General features: G+C 41.5%; 1 protein-coding gene and 1 long non-coding RNA gene across 3 annotated transcripts in view; one reads left to right on the top strand and one right to left on the bottom strand.

Annotated features, from left to right (window-relative positions):
* The window catches only part of aff2 (AF4/FMR2 family, member 2), a 332,245-nt gene that overhangs the window by 276,607 nt on the left and 41,387 nt on the right, over window positions 1–14,251 (bottom strand). Inside the window, exon 1 of one of the 2 annotated variants that reach the window (XM_070551862.1) lies at window positions 10,602–11,645. The exons of the other annotated variant lie outside the window; for it this stretch is intronic. Coding sequence (XP_070407963.1) covers window positions 10,602–10,822 — 221 coding nt within the window. The 5' untranslated portion in view covers window positions 10,823–11,645. Of the gene's footprint in view, window positions 1–10,601; window positions 11,646–14,251 lie in introns of those variants that run through there. 2 annotated transcript variants of the gene reach the window in all.
* LOC139070720 (uncharacterized) lies at window positions 4,854–6,478 on the top strand. The gene is made up of 2 exons (XR_011521192.1): window positions 4,854–5,508; window positions 6,238–6,478. It is a non-coding gene; the product is annotated as an uncharacterized lncRNA (long non-coding RNA).

Consider the following 14,251-nt stretch of genomic DNA (forward strand, 5'->3'; position numbering starts at 1 on the left):
CAGAGTGATCAGCACCAAAAACCATCCACAGCAGGGGACTGAAGAACATCCGGGTTCTTAACACACGCACAAGCGCACGCGCAAACGTGACACGCACTAGTCAGCATCAAATATATTTGTCTTGTACCACATAATTTTTAATCTGAAGCTACATATTAAGCATTTTCAGGGCAGAGTATTGTTCCTGGTAGTGTTTAGTGTGAGATGATAGTAAATATTCCCTTTCTTTCTCCAACAACGTTACCTGATAGTAAGCTAACTTTAGGCTAACCAGCAGCACAACAAATATTTTCTAATAAGACTCACAAACCTGAGTCAGCACCAGTCTCATCAAAGCTGGGGTTCTGTCGCCGTACTTTTGGTCTAAAAACGTCCTTATGTCCATCTTCACTCATGTGTTTCAGGCAGATAGAAGAAGCCGGTGTCGGTACAGGATCTGCTCAGGTGCAAGATCGGCTCGGGGTCCTTCGACTGCCGATGACGTCAAAGTACGGCAAACCGACTCGGACAAAATACACTACACATCTATACTGTTGGAAAGAATTTAGCAGTTTCGTTATTAAAATAATGTTTCTTAAGATGTAAGTTTGTGTTTATAATGGTATTTGTAAAATAAAACACTATACTGTATTCATAATGTTGAACTCCTCTTTGAGCACATCCCTTGAAGAATCATAGGTATTAGCAACACCTGTGAAATTGTATTTGCAGGAAAGAAGTGTGTCCTGTTTATTTAAGTATTTTGTGTTTAGAGTTTTTGACGTCTTGTCCATGAGTAGTTCAGTTACGCTCATAGCTGCTAGCCAAAACTCTGGAGTTAAAAGTTTTCTGGCATTACTAAAATACCCGTCTCTACTTATTTGATTGATGTTATTTTTACTTTCTATTAGACTCCAAATGTAATCATTTGGCACGTTTCTAATTCATAATTTGCAATAATGTAATCGGCGATATTAGCATTAGCATTCCTATGGGTTTTTCCATGTATATTAGCATTGCGCTAACCACTCGCTGCCAAATTGCAGCCTTTGAGATTAGAAAATCTCCTGGCTTTACTAAAATACCCGTCTCTACTTATTTGATTGATGGTATTTTTACTTTCTATTAGACTCCAAATGTAATCATTTGGCACGTTTCTAATTCATAATTTGTAATAATGTAATCGGCGATATTAGCATTAGCATTCCTATGGGTTTTTCCATGTATATTAGCATTGCGCTAACCACTCGCTGCCAAATTGCAGCCTTTGAGATTAGAAAATCTCCTTTTGTCACATCACAATTTTATTGCACATGCAGTTAATCGTTCAGCCCTAATATGCAGCTCTATGCTAAAAGTGTATTTTCAAAGAGGTAATGATGGATTTCTTTGTAAAAGTTGTCCATCTTTCCAATAGAAAGATTTGCCTGGACCAACGTAACGTGATAACAACGTAACGTGATAACAACGTAACGTGATAACAACGTAACGTGATAACAACGTAACGTGATAACAACGTAACGTGATTACGTAATTACGTGAGGTTCATGTTCAGCCAATCAACTACTTAGACGTCATCGGCAGTCGACGGACCCCGAGCCGATCTTGCACCCGAGCAGATCCTGTACCGACACCGGCTGCTGAAGGGCTTCTTCTTCAGTGGTGGAGGCTGAGGCAGGCTGTATGCAAAGTACTGCCAGCTGCTCCCTCTCTGTTGGACTTTGGTACTGCATGTTACTTCCGCGATTTAGATCCGGGGCTTTTCATGAAACATCCGGGGCTTCAGCTCAAGTAGCGGGGCCTAACGCCGCCCCTGATCCACAGTAACATTAAAAATTTTATTCTGTTCAAGTATGCCAATTTAATCCGTTCGGAGGACCGAGAGAGCTGCTGTGTGATGGAAAATGTGAGGTGGACCAGATGAAGCATCATTATTTACGGTTCTCTAGGAGACATCGAAGCCCAGTGAGTTACGTCGTTGTGGGGGGATTTCCGCTGCATGTTTCGGTGTTTGGAGTTTAGTAACAGCGATTTTAAAGCAGCATGAATGGTGCTTACTTGCTTTTGTTTACGTTCTGCTTCACAACCAACTCTTCTAATTTGAACTCATTCACTGCCAGAAGTTTCCTGATCAGAAAGCCCCTGGCTACTAGCGTTTTTCTTACAGTTTTTGAAGAGTCACAGAACATTGTGCTCTATGATCATGTAAACGGCAAAACTACCAAAAGAATGAGTAGACTCACTTCTTACGTCAGGAAGAATCAACGTGTTTCTAGCGTTATCCATTGTTACACAATCCGTTGTCCATTTGTGAGCTGCAGAAGCTTTTCTGGTTGGCGCCTCACTTTTTTCACAGCAACGGCCGAAAACGACATACGTGGATGAAGATCAGTTTTATAAACATGATGTTAATTTTGCATTAACAATGTAGTTGTCAATGGCAGTGAATGAGTTAATAATGCTGTTATTTTTTTGGACATGTGCTGATGTCATTTCCTACCTAGTTACAACCAATCAGAGTGAGTTGTCTGTTTCACCAAACCACCGCATTTCTGCGTTTACCTGGGTCCTCCACTCATTACGCACTCACACATTTTTCAACAGAACACCAATGGCATGAGAGGTTCTCTGCTCAGTAACATCAGAGAAGGAGAAACAGCCGGCTGCTACCACTTCAAATTTAGGACAAACTACCAGAGTCCCAAAAAGAAAAACACCATTTGGGGTCACGGACAACAAAAGATGTTCAGACCTAGAAAACGGCGACTGGTGTTTAGCGCTTCCTGGTTTCCCCTGGCAATGCAGATTTCCGGTTTCAGCGGACGTGACCTAGGGATGATAGCCAACGGGAGGGAGAGAGTTCCCGGGATCGTGTTTGAGTTTAAAAGCTAGCTTATTTTGCAGATTTGCTTTTTCGGCTTTAAAGAGTTTCAGTTTTTTACAGAATAATTGTTTAATATTTTCACAACAGAATGACACGAAAAGTACCAGTAATTTTTTATCCATTTTTCTTAAATTATTTTTCATATTATATATATATTCCATCAAAAAATGAATCGGCACTTGTGCAAAAAATGGGTTTCCTTTATTTTTAAAACCTAAATGTAGAAATGGCTTTGCTGGTATGTGTTTTTTTTTCAAATATGACAACAAATCTTATAGTAGATATTTATAGAAAGGGAATAAAAATGTGTGACTTTAGCCCCAGAATTCTCCTTTATTCTCAAAATTCTGTTAAAAAGACGGTATATCAGTAGCTCTAATCATCATCGTTAGGTGCTTATCAACAATTCTAATATCATTTTGGCCGTTCCAATTATATCGGAGCTCGTAAACCACCGGATGTTGTACAAAATAAAACAATAATCCTTTTTTTTTGCAGAAGGAAGATAAAAAAACACTAACAAGATTTAACTATCTTTGTGTAAAACAGACAAAAGCTCACAAATTAAAGCTAACACGAACGACTTGTTTAGGAACCGACTAGAAGGACCGATCATCTGACTACAACAGCATCACAGAGAAAGAACAGCATTATCTCAGAGTGCTACAACTAAAGCGGGACAAAAGAGTAAAATACCAGCATTTTCTTTTCTGAAGGCAAAAGTCGGATGGATTTACTCTGATAACACAGAGATTACACTGAAGAACAAAGAGTGATAGAAGACAAAAACCTCGGAGAAAATAAAAGACAAATCTAGAAAGTCAAGGAGGATAAAAAGCAGAGCAGGGAGGATTGAATTAACAGAGTATGGAGGATTTATGTGTTTATGTGAGATGCAGCGTAGATTGTGTTCGTTATTTACTGGAACAGGAATTATTTGAGCTGGTTCTCTCTTGCCAGTATCGTGGTACAAGCCCTGATTGTTTTTACTCACAAAACAGATAACTATAAAATCTTTATTATCTATTGTTACCTTTAATCGTGCTAAAACTGCCATTTGCAGCACTTAGTATTTATTATTATATATTATTATAAAAAACCTAACATGTCATGTTTGTTCCTTCAGGACAGTTTCAGAGAAACCATCTCAACCAGTGACCAAATATTTTAGAATTTTTTTTCGTGATGAATGAAGTTTTGAGGACAAACCCAAAAGTACTTCTAAATATGGTCACTACTATTAAAACAAAAGTATGAGTAATATTGATCTACCTGTTTTGCTAAATCTTGTACAATCTGTTATGTCCCGTTCACACTGGTATTGGTGAATCCTTATTGAGCCATACTATGTAACTTACCCTACTGACCCGAATATAGGACGACCCCGATTATGAGACAACCCCCTTTCCAAGACTAATCTTCAGAAAAAAAAATTGACAATTTCAGAACAAATACTGAGCAAAAATACTATTTTTATGCTAACTATCAGAACTTTGCTGACATGAAATCAAAAGTCAAATGAGGCTTTTATTCAGACGCCCTCTTCCTGGCTGTGCTCACTCGTGCTGCTGCGGTCCAGGTGTACCATCAGATCGCTACACCTGCCGACTCCTCCCAGAACGTCATTCTCACTGCCATCCAAGGCATCTATGCATGCAATGTTTGACACCTCTGCTGAATATTCCACCTTCATCTTAAAATTTGCGTAACTCTGCCTTAGTATGTTAACTTGCCCCACCTTCGGTCCACTCTGCTCTGGACCTCTGGTCTCCTTTTATTCCTCCTGTTGAGAACACACAGCCTGGCGCCCTCTGCTGTTACGGGCGTGTAATGCTTAGACCCTGATTATAAGACAACCACGCATTTTAAAATTGTTTTCTATTAAGAAAAAACCTTGTCTTATATTCGGGTCAATACAGTATTTTAAAATAATTTTCTTGACCTTTTACAGAGTTAATGAAAAGTTACTCAGACCGCCACCACTTCCTGTGGCCAGAATATTGCACTTGCAACTTCAGAGTGGCAGACCACCATTTGTTGGACATACCTGGCGCTGGAATTGGCTTTCAGCACGAATTCCTACATGTTTTAGATCGCTGATCGAACAGCTGATTCGTTTCATTTCAACACTGGTAGACACTAATGAAGGCTGGGGAGACATTTCAGCAGTTAGATTAAGCTGTTAACTAGAGCTGAAACAACTAATCGATTTAATCGATTATAATCGATTATTAAAATAGTTAACAACTTTTTTAGTCATCGATTAGTTGTTTAATAATCATATTTTACCGCATAAAGTCTATTTTTTACCACAATCTGACATCGGTTACAAGCTGTTAAATTTGCCGCCAGTGTGTGGCAGTAATGAGCCACTGATCTACCAGTGGAGCCGTAGAAGAAGAAATGAGCCAATGGGTGCCCTCGGTTTTCATGACGTATCACGTTACTGACGCTCATCTTGCTGTGAGAGATGGCGGAACAAGAGGAAATACGGAAGAAAAATAGAAGCGACAAAACTGAAGAGAAACCCCGGACAAAAACCTCACGAGTATGGGAGCACATTTGAGACGAAAGCATGTGGGGGCTGATGCAGCAGAGGAAGAGCACCGCGGTCAAGTGAGCCGTCATTTGGAAGAGCCAGCCCGGTAAGTAACAGAAAATAAACAAGCTGGACTTAGTGTTTTAGCTGAGTTCGTTATAGTGGATGTTAAACATGTTTTTTTGCCGCGTCAGTCTGCGGTGTTCTACTTCTGATTGACTAGATGCAATCGTGAATCTCCTCCGTGTTGTGTATCATGCGCTTGCCAAATTTAGCACGTCTGTTTATAAGAATGTTCTCGTTAAGAGAAAAACGGCACAAACCCATAACTATGTTCCTCATTCAAAAAAGGACAACTCCGCGGAGAAAAATATACAGACAAGCTGTGTCCAGGTGAATATAACGCGGCATAGTTGTACACTTTCAATTTTTAAATACAGGAGAAATTCAGAAAAAGTCATTTTTTTACTATTAAAAGGCTGTTTTACTATCTAACGCTGTAAAACGCCTCACAACACATTTTTATCATGTTTCTTAAACAGTATTACACAAAATAAACATTTTTCACATTTCTCTGGCTAATTTAAACACTCCCGACTCAAAGTAAAAACCTCATGAGCTTCTTACTTAGAGCTTTTTAATAGTAAAAATGTTTTACTTTTTTTCTGAATATCTCCTGTTGCGGGCTATTTTGTAGAACGTAACCCTCAAAATAAATGATCACTGTATATTGTTAATTAATTCAAATAATAAAATATTGATTTAGTGTTGTAGTGTGTGTGCTGCTTTATTTTATATGTGTACTTATTTCAGTCTATTTGTGTTTCTTATGCAGAAAAAAACAAGCAACGATGGACAACTACATGGGGAAGAAGACACTCACCCCCCAGCAATTCATACCACTTACAAACTCTATTCTAAACATGCTGGTAAAAGACATGAGGCCACTATCCATGGTGGAAGGAGCAGGCTTCCAGCTAATGCTAAAAATTATTCTGGACTGATATTTTGCACTGTTTAGCTCATTTTATACTGCTGACTGTGTTCATGTGCAATAAAATAGATTGCAGTCAACTGCACAATTCTCTTATGTTTTTTTGTTCTTAACTGAAATGCATCCATCACTTGTATAGGTTAAATAGCTAAACAATAACAAACCGATTAATCGATTAATCGAAAAAATAATCGACAGATTAATCGATTATGAAAATAATCGTTAGTTGCAGCCCTACTGTTAACCCTCTGGAGGCAGGCGTTGCAGATTTGCAACAGTTAAAACCTACCTACCTGGTTACTCCACATACGTATATCATGAGCATTTTTTACCTCAGGGGTACCCCTGAAGGACTTAGTTGTTCGTCCTTTTATCAAAACTTATTTTGAGCCTGAGAGGGTTAAAAAGAGGAGAACTTTTTCGCTTTTGGTTCTACTAAACGGACACAAGGGGATACTGGAGTGTGCCTTTAACAATGAGTACAAGTGTTTAAAATGGCTGCCTCGAGTAACTTGCGTTGACTTAAAGCACAGTTTGTGCGCATCCCCCGAAATGAACGCAACATGTTAGCAAGCTGTAGATAGATATATACAATCAACCAGTAGGTGAAGTTGACAAAGCAGCGAGACACACCAGCCGTGGTCACTCTGTCTCTGGTTTAGCAACACGTTTTCACACCCAAAACGGCTGAAACTGACGAAGGGTGACCAAGCGTTTGATTCCGATGTGTTGGGAGCTCAAACGCGTCGGGAGGTGCACCAGAGCGTTGCTTTCCGATGCCCGCGGTAAAACCAGCATTTCACCGACATTTAACTTCTAACCTCTTGCGATTTAACCTTCCCCGCGCCCCATACTAACCTTAACCCAGTTTTTCATTCTAAATTTCCCGTTAACCGTGTTTGAGAAGAACGATTCAACAAGAAACAAAGTTTTGCAAGTAGCTTAAGGTTGGGATGGGGGTGAGGGGAAGGTTAAATAGCAAGAAAGTAAAGGTCACAATTAGCGAAAATCTCCGTTATACCGCGGGTGTCGGAAAGCAACGCTTGGTCACCCTTTGTCAGTTTTAGCCGCTACGGGTGTGAGAATGTGTTGGGTTTAAAGGTCTTACATACCATCTACAATACTGCTGCTGTCAAGATGAACCAGTTACTGATCTTTTGTATTGACACCATGGTATCAGAGACGATGAGAATGATAAACAAAGAGTAAACGTGAGCTTATGGTAAATACAAACACTTAGACCATCTGAGAATGTTTGTCTGTATGAGAGAGGATAAAACTAGTAAGTCCCGGTCAAACACCAGACCTGACTGTCTTCCCACCTCCCATGGTAGCCATGACGACCAGGTAGAAAGACCCAAAATGCATCAGACCTAATTCCCGACAGTTGAAGAATGTCCCGAGGCTCCTCTTGAAAATCACTCCAATGAATCAACCCTCAGCTGACTTCATCTGTCATCATTTGCGTGTGTAAGCCAAACTTAATTTAACTAAAACACAGCGCACCATCAGTTACACTAAACTACACCTCACAATCAATATGCATTTAAGCAGCGTGATACACACACACACACACACACACACAGACATGGACATGCACACGCTTGAGGCAAATGCACACACAGTCAGGCACAAGACCCACACACCCACACACACACACACCTAGTGCATTGATTGAGCTCCCGTTAGCCATGTTCTGCACTAGCTGTCTGAAAAAGTGAGGGGTTACAGCTTGGAGTGTGTCCTCACCAAACCGCCGCCATCCATCTACAGGCTAATGAGGCTCAACTACTTATTTCTGTGTCTTTACTGGTGCTCAGCAGCAGTGTTGTGGACATCTTTCACATTTATAAAGAGAAAAAGCCCAAAACATGTAGCGGTATTAACCTAAAACTCAACTCTCCTTTGAGTCTTCAGTGATATTTCTGCAGAATCTTCATAGTCGTAATTATTGCTGTGTAGTTCACTTTGGTGAGTGTATAACATGACACACCACATCCAGTTTGGTCCGTCCATTTTCATCATTAGGGTGTTTGGAGCAAGTCAATACCATACCATATGTATTTATAAAACGTCATTTAAACACAGCGTGAGCTGACCAAAGTGCTGTACACCATAGAACCATACAAAGACCAATAAAACACAATCAATACATACAAATAAAACACCTAAAAGAGCATTAAGATAGAATATCTGGATGAAGTCGAACTTCCTCCACTTAAACAAAGACAAGACTGAAGTTATTGTCTTTAGAAATAAGAAGGATAGGATGGAGGTTATAAGGTGGCTCCAGAGGCATAAAGACAAAGATCCAGGTGAGAAATCTTGGTGTCATAATTGATTCAGATCGGAGCTTCATCGGTACATTAAGGCTGTAACTAGACCAGCATTTTATCATCTTCATCAAATAGCACGACTCAGGGGCCTCATGTCCAGACAAGACCTAGAGAAACTCATTCATGTGTTCATCACCAGCAGGCTGGACTATTGCAGTGGTCTTTTTGGTCTTCCTAATAAAAGCTTTGAAGCAACTGCAGCCATTCAGAATGCTGCAGAGTCTCAACAAGAACCAAGAGAACCCAACACATCACTCCTGTTCTGAAATCACTGCACTGGTTACCAGCTCCTTACTGTACATACGAGACCCTTAGGAAGCAGTCAGCTGGTAGAACCCGGTTCAGAACCAAACTCAGAATTGAAAAACTTCATGTGTTCATCAGCCTTTGAATGAACGTTTATTATGCTGCACCTTATGCGCTGTACCTGCACATCCTTTTAACTCGCAGTGCCTTGCCTCAGGACTGGTGTCGGTACCAGATCGGCTCGGGGTCCTGCGCCTGCTGATGGCGTCACAGTAGATGATTGGCTGAACGTAAGACTTTCAGACGTTACGATACCACGTTCGTAAAAGTTATGTTAACACGTTGACAATGAAGATTTTGATTGGTCAGAATTAATTTATGGTTGTAGTCTTAGCCGTTGTAGTCCTGTAGTCCAAAAATCAACACTTTTCAGAGAAAATGTCCGAATTTCCAAACGAAACGTAAAATAAAAGCAAAGAGATCAACTGATAAACGGTGACCCTCAAAAGCTCTTGGTTTTGATGAAATGGGATAAAATAAAATATAAGAACTGTATTGATAAGACAGCAAGCAACATTTTGAATGAATGAATGAATGAATTTACATAACAAATAAGGCAATATACAGACGAACTCCACAAACAGATATGGCTTCACATATAAGGACTGTTGTGTTTTTAGCAGTCTGATGTTGGTTTCATGTAGTTTCACATTTTTTACTAAACAATGATAACGTTGTGTTTTAATAACAAATAACAATTATAAATAAAAACATGTTAGGTGTTAAACAAGAATTTATTAGCAAAACTGCTGATGTCTTTCCAAAACTTGTGTGTGAAAGTGCCGTAATGTGACGTCATCAGCATGACCCCGAGCCGATCTGGCACCGACACCGGTTTGGCCGACAGGCGCCGCAGGCGGCCGCCTGGGGCGACGCAGGCAGCCGCCTGGGGCGACGCAGGCGGCCGCCTGGGGCGAAAATCTGCTCGGCAGGGCGCAAAGTTACAGGACAATAAAAAAATTAACGTTAATAAAATGCATGTATCGTCGCGTCCGGCTGTATGCCGAAATGGTGGACAAGAGTCATTAACAGCTGTCACTTTTTTGAAGGACTCAAACGGTTACTGTCGGCTGTAACCACGGCGTTACAGAAGAACAACTGAACAAGGCAAAGAAGCTGCACCAAACCAACACACACACACACACACACACACACACACACACACTCTTCGTCCCACCCTCAAATCACATACACACAATGCCCTTTTACAATCAGCTAATACACAGAAGAGAGCAGTGGCGGCTGGTGAAAAATATTTTTGGTGGGGCTGTGCTATTTTTTATTTTTAAACAAACTTGTGCTTTCTGAGCTTTGTGCACAACTTCACTATTTCCTGAATTGAGCACAGCTCTTTTATTTCCTGTCTTACATTATTGGACAAAGGGATTAATCCACGTGTGTCTGACTATTGGCACGCTGCCTTGCGGACCAAGGTTGAAGAATACTGCATTAAATTGCACATAAAATAACACGACCATATATGGTCCACATCCACATTACTGTTTGTGAAACTAACATACTGGAGAATTTCATCACAATAATATTAAATAAACAAGTATGTACCTGATCTTTTGCATGCTGTTGGTGAAGCTCTGGATGACCCCTGTGATGGAGACAGAGTCAGTGTTCCTCTTCTGCAGCTGGTTGAACAGCATGTCCACATGTGGCATGATCTTGTGACACAATGCCAGCAGAAAGCCCAAATCTTCTTCCTCCAGCATTCTCACAAAGCCTCCGGCCTCTCTCTCAGTGACTGGATCAAAGTCATCCGAGTCTCTGATCATCTGGAAACATCTGAGGAGGTCATCCTTGTGCTCATACACTGTGTTGACATCTCTCTCTTGGACAAAATGTGCCGGTTCTGATCCACTTCTTCATTGTGTTTCTTCACTGCAAGCTGGCGTCCCTCGTCTCTAGCTGTATGGCTATGTTAGCTCTGCCTAGCATAGCTAGCTTCACCGTGTTGTCCATGTGCGCCCGGGATAACTCGTGTTTCTTCACCTTCTCAGAAAAATGTTTCATGTCTGTAACTCCTGACTCATCCATGCCTCATCTGTCCCAGTCGTTTTGAATAACAAACACGGAAAGCAAAATAACGCATTAGCGTGATTGCATCCAGCTAGCCAAGCCTTCCCAGAAGCGTCGTGTGTACAGTTTACCTCTCTCCTCCTCCTGCTGGCTTATCTTTACGTCGGGCTGATCTGGTCCAAGCTCTTTGACATTAAGTATTTCCACCATTTCCTCTCGAACGGATACTGGAGAAGAGACCGAACTGAATTCAGTGGCTGCTGAGATCCGGTATCCATGCTGCTGCTGGTTCTAGGCTCACTGGCGTCCCTGTCTGTCTGCGTCACGACCGTCACGAGTCACACCAAAAACGTGCTGGCGTCGAGAATCTCCGAGTTCTACCGAGCACTAACGAAAGCCTTTGGCGGTAGCTCTATCGCCCATTCATGCTTCTGAAACAACGTCGACGCTGATTGGATACATTCCCATTCCTACCCTTTGATTTTCTTGTCAGCAATTGGACGACTGGTCTCGTCCCTTTTAGGCGATTGAAACACAGCACACAGCGTCCACCGCTCGGCAGAGACCAATATAGAAATATATATATATACATATATATATATATATATATATATATGTATATATATATATATATATATATATATATATATACATATATATATATATATATATATATATATATATATATATATATATATATATATATATATATATATATATGATTTATTTTTGTTACAAAACACACAATTGACTTAGAATATGTGATTATTGTTAATTTTATTTTATTTTATTTTTTTAAATTAAAAACACTGGGGAAACTGGGAGGGCGGCGCCCTATCGCCCTCTACTGGCCAGCCGCCACTGGAAGAGAGGAAAACAAATATTTTCTTTTTTAAGCATGAACCTTACTGGAGGAGGAGCTGGGACAAGGACAGAATTACAGTAATGATGATGTCATCATGACATTATTGGTTAGCGTCCTGGGGGTGCTTTATGACTAACTAAGCTGACTTCTTATTATTGCAACGTTTGTGCAGAGTTTTTACCTGATGACGGTGCAGCACCGACAGTGTTAGGCAGAATACTTAAATTTTAACTGAATTTTAACTAAAGTGACACATTTTTGACGACTATGTGTGTACAGCTCGATTAGATGCTGGTTTACTGTATATAGTTTATCAGCAAAAAAAAGTTGATTTGGGGTGACTTGCTCTTTAATGAATGGTACAACCTTGTAATTCCAGGAAATGTAGCATGTTACAGCTGAAGTCCATTCAGGTGTGTTTAATACCTGATGTCCTGTCATTTCTACATCACCGTGTGACCTTACTGAAGGATTAATATCTATATTTACACGTGTCTGATTTGCTTCCAGCTGAATGGACAGACAGCATAAACTCAGCAGCCTGAGGACGCCAACACCCGTCAACACATCCTCAAGTTCATGACGAGTCTCTCAAGGCTCCTTGAGGCCTGCTGACTGACCTCACCTCTCTGGTAAGATGAAGGTGGAGTTGGGCTACAGAGGTCCCCATCAGCTAACATCAGCTGGTGATAAGGTTATGGTGATGCTGTTGTCCTTGTGCTACTGGGCTTGACTGCTGCCTTCGATACGGTGGACCATGACATTCATTTGGATCGTTTACAGAACTGGGTGGGGATTACAGGGGTGGCCCGTCAATGGCTGAGGTTCTATGTGGATGAGAGGAGGTTTTGTGTGTTGATGGGAAAGTCTCATATGGGGAGTCCCTCAGGGCTTTGTCCTTGGCCCCCTTCTGTTTACGCTATACCTCCTGCCCCTGGGGTCGTCCTGCAGTGTCATGGCATTAAGTTCCATTTTTATGCAGATGACTGCCAAATCTACTTGCCACTTGCTTGGGGGACAGGAGGCTCTGTCTGCATTGTTGGACTGTCTAACAGACGTTAAGTCATAGATGTCACGCTGAGCAGGAGGTTTGGACCCAAAAACGCAGAGCACACGAGACAGGAACAGATGTAAATAAGTAAATCCTTTATTTAAAGGAGGAGGCGTGATCCAGCGGTCCAAAAACAAAACAGAAGCTCACAACTGAGCACGGACTCGGGCAAAACTCGGGAGGGAACAGAACAACGTAGACACAACGATGGACCGACAAACACTGAAGGACCAGACAGGGTTTTTAAACACAGAGGGAGGTGATCAGGGGAACAGGTGACTGGTGTAAGGAGTGAGATCTGGAGGGAAGGCAGGCGCATACAATAACCTGAATGAGGGGAAAGAAACCAGCAGGATGGCAGATAAATCTTAACCTATAAAACACGGATAAAACGAAACCTAAAGACTGAGGGCAAAAATAAACAACTAATAACTAGATGGATGAGGATGACTAAAATAAGATTGACTAGGAATTATCAGGGAGTGATTAGGAGGACACCTGAGGGAAGTCTAGAGAGGGCTGGAGATAATAATGGGACACAAGAGGAGAACCTGGAGTGAGTACAGGAGGAGGCTGGGGACAGAGGGACACAGAACATGACAATATTTGGCTGCTAACTTCCTCTTCCTAAATGAATCCAAAACTGAGGTCATGGTGAAAGAGCTAGAGCAGGTGCAGAGGTTGATCTTGCTTCCCTGGCTCAAAATAACAAGACTGTGGTCACAACTTGGGGGTAAAAATGGATGCAGCCACTCGTTCATCGCACAAATAAACGTGGTTGTCTGGGCATGCTTTTTTAATCTTAGATGGCTTTCCAAGGTTAAGCCTTTCTTTGTCAAGAGTCCACCTGGAAACGGTGGCCCATGCTTTTATCATGTCCTGCCTTGACTTTTGTAATGCTGTGTATGCTGGGCTGAGTCAGGAAGCAACTTCACGGCTCTGGTCCGGAACTCTGCTGCCAGACTCCGGACCGGTACAAGAAGGCTTCTCTATGTTTTATCGGGCCAGATTTAAGATTTTGCTCCACGTTTTCAGGGTTCTGCAGGGCAGCCCTCCCCTACATCTGGCTGAACTGCTGCAGCGTTCTCGTGCCCTTCGCTCTGCTGAGCAAGAGCTGCAGGAGGTTCCCTGCTCTAAACTAAGATCAAGGGGGAACGGGGCCTTCTCAGTAATGCCCCCTACACTGTGGAACGAGCTCCCCCCAACAGTCTCTTCAGGATTTAAAATCACGCCTTAAAACCCACTTTTGTCGACTAGCTTTCCCCCAAC

The sequence above is a fragment of the Nothobranchius furzeri genome, chromosome 1 (genome assembly GCF_043380555.1).
Source record: "Nothobranchius furzeri strain GRZ-AD chromosome 1, NfurGRZ-RIMD1, whole genome shotgun sequence".
Classification (NCBI taxonomy): Eukaryota; Metazoa; Chordata; class Actinopteri; order Cyprinodontiformes; family Nothobranchiidae; genus Nothobranchius; species Nothobranchius furzeri.